Source organism: Protobothrops mucrosquamatus, unplaced genomic scaffold (genome assembly GCF_001527695.2).
Source record: "Protobothrops mucrosquamatus isolate PMUCROS unplaced genomic scaffold, P.Mucros_1.0 scaffold2381, whole genome shotgun sequence".
Lineage (NCBI taxonomy): Eukaryota > Metazoa > Chordata > Lepidosauria > Squamata > Viperidae > Protobothrops > Protobothrops mucrosquamatus.
The window spans coordinates 119519-127362 of record NW_015388455.1 but is presented as its reverse complement, the minus strand read 5'-3'; the positions used below and the strand labels follow the sequence as shown (position 1 = coordinate 127362).

At 40.5% G+C, this 7844-nt stretch overlaps 1 protein-coding gene across 1 annotated transcript in view; it reads right to left on the bottom strand.

Annotated features, from left to right (window-relative positions):
• Positions 1 to 285: 285 nt before the first annotated feature.
• The window catches only part of LOC107295530 (potassium voltage-gated channel subfamily C member 3-like), an 87269-nt gene continuing 79710 nt past the window's right edge, over positions 286 to 7844 (bottom strand). The window contains exon 5 of the mRNA XM_015824855.1: positions 286 to 407. Coding sequence (XP_015680341.1) covers positions 286 to 407 — 122 coding nt within the window. The remainder of the gene's footprint in view (positions 408 to 7844) is intronic.

The window sequence follows — 7844 nt, the reverse complement described above, 5'->3', positions numbered from 1 at the left end:
AGTAGATGCTTAAGCTGTACTCCTGATTCAAAGCTACAGGGATTGAAGGCTTCAGGCCTCAGAATTCTCATGGATGCTCCAGAAAGTGCAAATTTAGTGCAACACCACTTGTATGGGTGTCTCCCGCATTTCGTGTGTTCCAATGCATTTGGCAGATCGTGTTTTCTTTGCCTTTAACTCTGCCCCCCCCCTATTTTTTGGCATTACCTTTTCTTTTTCCTTTTCCTTCTTCTTTTTTTAAAGAAACAAACATATAAGCTAACCCCAAGCATTCCTGGTGTGTCTCTAGAGTATGGAAGGGATGGGCGAGCGAGGACGTCGGACGGAACCAGGTGAGCCAAAGGAAGGGGATGCTGGAGATGGAGGTAGACCAGCAATGCTGTTCAGGCTGTGGGACTTCTCATAGCCTGTGGGGAGTGCTGTCAGGAAGGAAGGAGAGAGATAAGAGAAGTGAGTGAATGAACAAAATACAACTCTGGTTAAGACTTACAGGCAATCTCAATAGCATACACGGGTGGAGGGGGGGGGGGAAGCTACTTTCTGCTATGCTTCACTGATAACTTTACACTGATTCAGATCTGCTCCATTTACCCCAATGTTGGCTGCATTTAAAAATTTGAGGTTTCATAATCATGATTTCTGAAGAAGCAGCTTTTTCTCCTCCATTCCCAATTCCTCATCAGCTGCAGCGATGCTAGCTATATGGTCCAAATTGGGGCACTCTGTTTTTAGTTTGTTTTAATTAAAACAGCTTTTTACTAATATGAAGTCACGCTTTGTGGAGGTTTAGAGCAGTCTTCCTACAATTTGGCATGCTTTAGAAGTTGCATTCTCAATACAATTGGAAGATGGTTGTTGAGAAAGGCTGGTTTATGGAATCACCCCTGAATACTAGTGTCTATTCCCACCTTTGGCACACTACAAATGTGTGGATTTCCAGTCCTGAAATTCTCAACAATGGCTGTGCAGATTGGGGCCTTCTAAAACCAATTTTTGTGCTGTTTCAGTCCTTCCATACTGCTATTTAGATAGCTATAGGGCAGTTCCTAGATCAGCAGAGGTCACTAGATACAACAGCTAACTAGCTGTATAAAACTGCTAAATCTGATTGAAGATATTTCCAGTGGGATGACCTACTAAAGCCAGTCAAAAGGCATTAATGTAACCATTCCTTTTCATTCTTTTTTCAGTGCTTTTTAAAAAAGTAATTTACAAATAGAAAACAGGGTCATCCTGATTTCTGCTCCTTTAAAATGCTATGAATAAGGCAGAATAATTGCCCACTGAAAACATTGTCTGGAAACACCTTATTCCTTCACTTTAGACCTTAGCCTGCATCCTTACCAGCATCTCAAACCACCAACTGTGACAATCCATGCCATATTCTATAATGAAGCTGTACTGTATAATAATTGATTCCAAAATAACCTTAAGTAATAATTATTTAAATCAAAACAATATTTGTAATTATCTATTGATCAGTGCTTTGGCTGGTTTGGTTCCATCTGGGCTTCAAATGAATTCTTGCTTTCTTCCCAGTATTACCATAAATTAATCTCTCCTCCAATACCACATGTAATTCTTCTTTCACCAGACCTTGCAGAACACAGGTTACCAAGGCAGGTGGTGTAGGTATGAGGATCCTACTGGGCCTGGATGCTATCATTACAATCAAGGGGACAGCTCTGGGACAGCAAATTTGGAAATGGGCTGCCCCATGCTCTCCACCTGAATTGAAAACTATTAGCAGACAATTGCCTTCTGATCAGGATATCTGTTTAAAGTTTAGAGATTCATGAATCCTTGGATTATGGTCTTTTCAGTCCATGTCAGTCTAATCAATTAGCCTAATAACATTTTGTCAATTCATGTCTATTTTTATCTCCTTTTTTGTTATGTGATTATTCCATCTTGATGGAATAATCTTGATGGGTTTCTTGATGGAACCAGAGTTGGTTGGAATGGGACTCTCCCTTTTTTGTTTTAATGGTATCACTCTCTAAGCAGCAGTCTGAGCTCTGATTTTCCTGGCTGTGGTCTAGCACTTCAGAAATTATACCCTATAGTAGCGTTTCTCAATTTTGGCTGCTTTAAGATGTGTGGACTTCAATTCCCAGAATTCCTTGTTGGCTGGGGAATTCTGGGAGTTGAAGTTCACCCATCTTAAAATGGCCAAGATTCAAAAGGACTGTCTTACAGACTCTCACAGCATTGTTAGAGGGATGAGCAGCAGAGATCATCATTCCCCCTTAGCTTTTCCTATTTATAAAGGATAATCTGAGGAAGCAGAACTAAGGAGTACAAGGCCCTCTCCTTCGTTTTATTAATCTGTGGTCCATCATAGGTATCCCCGGGGGGCGGGGTGGTCAAAGAGTCAACATGGTGGTTACAAACATGTGAACTGAAGCCCTGCCCCTTTTAAGTTTGTCACAGCATATGTGAAAAAGGGATGGGGTTTCAATCATACCGTTCTAGCTACCATCTTGATTTTTTTTTTTTACTTCCCACCTCTGGACACCTCTGGAATAGAGTTGTTACTGTTCCAGATGGGAATGGTTCCCCCAAATAAGATCCATCTTCATCCAAAAGTAGAATGCCAGAAGAAAAGCTATTAAAAGTGCTCTCAGACACAGATTTTCCCTAATTCAACTGATTTATAGTGGCTAAACTTTATAATCTTGCTTGGTATCTATAGTATAACCCACTCCCAACCCAATCATTCCAGAATATATAAAAAGCAGGGAGAAAAAAAGGGCATATCCTGCATAAGAGAGGGGGGGAAAGTTTGCAGGTTTAAAAATGCACTTATTATCCTCAAGAAAGAAAGACTGATAATTATAGGGATCACAGATTGTATAGAGGAGGGGGAATTTAATCTGAAAAACCCTTTTGCTGCCAAAGCAATTCCCATCATGACTTTCCATCCTGTCCCCCCTCCTAAAAACCTGTTTTTCCCTTTATTTCACACTTATTTATGTAGAAGATCCTCACTGTCACCATTTACATGCTTGCTATACAATTCACAGCCGATTGTGCAATAAAGACAAAACCATGCAGGTCACACTTGCATATGACAATATACCTGTTGAGGAGATGCATGGGACTTGAACATGTTATGACTTAAGTGTTTTGTGTATCTCATACAGGCAAGTAGCAACCAGGACACTAAAACCTGTTTTGGCAGGCAGATTCTTCACTACATATTTATTTATTTTTTGTTTATAAAATTTATTGGCTGCCCATCTTACCATAAGGTGACTCTGGGTGGCTTACAGTCAATAGATAGATAGATAGATAGATTAGATAGATAGATAGATAGATAGATAGATAGATAGATAGATAGATAGATAGATAGATAGATAGATAGATAGATAGATAGATAGATAGATAGATAGATAGATAGATAGATAGATAGATAGATAGATAGATAGATAGATAGATAGATAGATGATAGAGATAGATAGATAGATAGATAGATAGATAGATAGATAGATAGATAGATAGATAGATAGATAGATACAGATAGATAGATAGATAGATACAGATAGATAGATAGATAGATTTTTAATTCTTGCTTTTAATTTATTTATGTATACACACACACATACACACACACATACATATATATACATACATATATACATACACACATTAAAACATAAATTAAAAGCAAGAATTAAAAACCAAGGACCTGTGGGGAGGGCAGGGGCAGAATGGGGGAGGTGGGATCTGTTGTTACTCAATGAACCACTTCCATTGCGCTGTTCCTCTATTGGGACCCCAGGCCAACTAACAGAGCCAGGTCTTTAGGCCCTTACAGGTAGCCCTTGACCCATGGCCTTAATAGAGCCTACCCATTATAGAACCTGCCATTTTGGTCACAAATCATAATGGTCGTTAAGCGAGGCAATCACATGATTGTTCCATTTAACAACCCCCACTTCTCCCGTTCCCAATGGGGTCATTAAATGGAGCCTGGGGTGCCTCAGGGGTAGGGGAAGCCCTGGGAGGCCTAGCACAAGCCTTGACCTGTAATGCAGGTGTCAATGCTGCTAACATCGGATGTTCTTGCTTGACAATATATAAAGATGCAGACATTTCCTATTTAACCTGTGTATTACTTTTAGAGTTAAAAGAGATGGTGCTGGAGGGGAGGGGGAAGAATGTGCTGGGGACTAGTTAGCCATAACAATATCTCAGTAGAGTATTCTTCAAGGTTAGTTGTAATAAGAGGAGATAACGGGAGGGAAAGTTCACACTTCAAACTAATTGGAGAATGTCATTAATGACTGTTAAATGAAGGAGTGAGTTATGCTTTGATACTGTGTGTTTGGGGGAGGAGAATTCAGATTTTGGCTTCTCTATGTACGTGCCGAAGCTATGTTGCAAATTAAAGATTCTTTAAGGTAAACAAAAATACAGCTTGAAGCTTAACACCTCAAAAACCAAGATCATGGTCGTCAGCAAACAACCCGTTAATTTACCACCAATAAATTCAGAAGGAATACCACTAGAAAAAGTTGAAAGGATCACACACCTCGGTTCCAATTTACATGAAAGCTGGGACATGACCGTTGAAGTAAAGACAAGGATAGAAAAAGCTCGAACAGCATTCTTCAAAATGAAAAAGGTCTTCTGCAGTCACGACATAAGTCTAAGACTGAAAATCAGGCTTGTCAGATGCTATATTTTTTCTATCCTGCTCTATGGAGTAGAGAGTTGGTCTCTGACAGAAGGCCACCTGAAGAAACTAGAAGCATTTGAAATGTGGATTTACAGGCGGCTGTTACGTATAAGCTGGGTTGACAAGATCAGAAATGAGGTGATAAGCCGCCTGGGAAAGCCAAGGGAAATCATCAAAACAATTAAAAAACGAAAATTAGAATATTTCGGACATGTGATGTGACACCCAGAAAAATACGGCATACTCCATTTAATCCTCCAGGGAAAGATTGAAGGCAAATGAGGTCCAGGCAGAAGAAGAACATCGTGGCTTCAAAATCTAAGGGACTGGTTTGGACAAAACTCAGCAGCACTTTTTCGTGCGGCTGCTGATAAAAACAGGATCGCCAACATGATCACCAATGTCCGATAACGGATATGGCACAAGAAGAAGAAACAATGCCTCAAAGTTCTTTGAAGAGCTTCTTCTTTCGGAACCATGACATCAAGCCAAAATCCACAAACCTTTCAAACCATTCAGGGGCCCCGGGCCCCAGTCGCTGTTCCTAAACTAAAGGAATAGGCTGACAAAGATTCGGGGAAGATCTCATCATGGAAGAAGAAAAATTGCCTGAGGCCAGCACCCTGGCAGCCGCAGCTTCCCCGGGGGGGAGGGGGAGTGACAGCAGCAGCAGCTCCCTCAGGAGGGGAGCGGCATCCAGTAAGCCGGTGGAGAAGGAATTCTTGCAGATCTCCCAGCTGGGAGCAAGGCCAAAGCAATTAGGAGAGCTGATTTGGTCGTCAGACTGGGATAAGCCCAGCGGAGACTCCGGAGGCTTCGAAACAGCCTTGCCACCCTCAAAGACTTCAAAAGCAGATGAGCTGGAGCCACAACAAAGGGATTCTTGCATATTGCATCCCCCACACCGGTGGAGAGCTGCCAGGCCGTCTGCCACCAAAGACTCGGGTGAGTGGAAATATCCGTCTGCAGCTCATAGTCGGTCAGTTGAAAATTTGGCACAAAGATTTGAAGAATTAGAAGTGAGAAGCAAAGGGCAGCTCCTGCTAATAGAGGCCTTGCAACAGCTTGGGGTGGTGCAGAAGCCAGGAAAGCAGCAGCTGGTGGGCCCGCAAATGAGGGAGGTCCAGCAACAACCCCCACTCATCCAGCAACCATTGAGGGGCCTGCAGCAGCAGAGGGCGCCAACAGCCCCCACAGGCCAACAACAGAGAAGACAGCAGCAGCCCCCACCCAGGCAGCAACCTTTGGAAGACCTCCAGCAACTCGAGAGGCCTGTACTACCGGTATTGCAACCACAGCAGGGTGGATGGCCGCAGCCCCCGAACGTGCAACCCCTGGGCATACGGCAACAGCCAGGGTGGGGCCAGCTGCAATTGGGGGTGCCACACCGACAGTGGAGAGCTCAGCAGCCGTTGCACCAGCAGCCACAGTTGGGGGCAGCAACAGCCTATAATTGCGCCACCCTTCAGAGCAACCTTTTTTTTTTCTTTTTTTTTTTTTATAAACAAATTTTATTGATATTTTTTTTTATCCCCCCAAAATAAACAAACATACAATTATGGCATAAGTCAATAATACAATTAATTAAAAAAAACAAACTAAAAAAACCTCCCATTCTAAGATGCTCAGTAGCCTCACAGGAACACATTCCCTCTCTTCAACCTACTTCCCTCCTTCCTTCTACCTCCTTCCCTCCTCTCCACCCTCTCAACCACTCTACTCTACACATCCCCCCTCCTTCCCTCCTCCTCTTCCAAATGTGGTCTTGTAGGTCAATCGAGCCTCCATTCTTGTACTAAAAAACCTCCTATTCTAAAATGCTCAACAGCCTCACAGGACCACATTCCCTCTCTCCAACCTACTTCCCTCCTCCTTCTTTCTACCTCCTTCCCTCTTCCTCTCCCTCTCAACCACTCTACTCTACACATCCCCCCTCCTTCCCTCCTCCTCTTCCAAATGTGTTCCNCCTGGAGGTCACCCGAGCCTCCATTCTTATCTCACTACCATTCTAGTATACCAAAATATATAAGAAATCCCTTTCCCCAACCCCCCCAGACTTCCCAGAACTGGTTACGGGATTAAACACTCATCTTCCTAAGTCTACATAAAACTACCCAATATAAACTAATCTAATATAAACATACTTTAACTCATTAGAAAAAAAATCAAATATAAACTACAATAATCTATCTACATATAACCAATCCATCTTCACCAATCCTTTAATCTTAATAAAAAAAAGAAAAAAAAACTTTGCCTTCTCTTCAATTCTTAGCTTTCAATCACCAATTATATATCACCTTATCAATATATCATAACATTTTATAATAAACAATAATCCCTCTACCCCTTAATATACAATGCTAAAATTTTCCATATATAAGTATTTTTTTTTCAGAAATCCCTTATAATTCCACAACTCCACCATAATAACTGTTAAAATTCAAAACACTTTTAAAATTACATCCCACAATATTAATTAATGCCAGTTACCATATAACTAAAGTAACCACTATAATTCAAAACCCTTTTAATCATATAAATATTTCTTTAAAATTAAATCCCAAAGTATTAATTAATCACATGAAAAATAGCATCTCTTAACCACTAAAATTCAAAATACCCTTTTAAATCCACACCTCCATCAGAATATCCCATCTCCTTCTCCAAAAAAATTTTTTTTTAAATTAATATCTCGAGCAAAAATACCCTATATTATTACATCACAAGATACTCTTAAGAAATAAGCAATAATATATGCAGTACATAATTTTCCATTTCTATAAGTGTTTCTTTAAAATTACATCCCAAAGTCAAATATATCACCTTATCAGTATGTCATGTCAAAAGTAACATTTTATAATATATTGATTAATCACATCAAAGATAGCATCCCTTTTGAATCCACACCTCCACAGATCTCATCTCCTTCTCCAAAAAATTTTAAAATTAATCTCTTAGTATCTCGAACAAAAATACCTATATTATTACATCACAAGATACTCTTAAGAAATCCCCCAGCTGCTTCTCCTAATATGCAATACTATAATTTTCCATTTCTATAAGTATTTCTTTAAAATTGCATCCCAAAGTCACAACTGAGTCCATCACCACCTCTTCTCTGTATCCTTGTAAAATTTCTTTAGATATTTCCAATCCA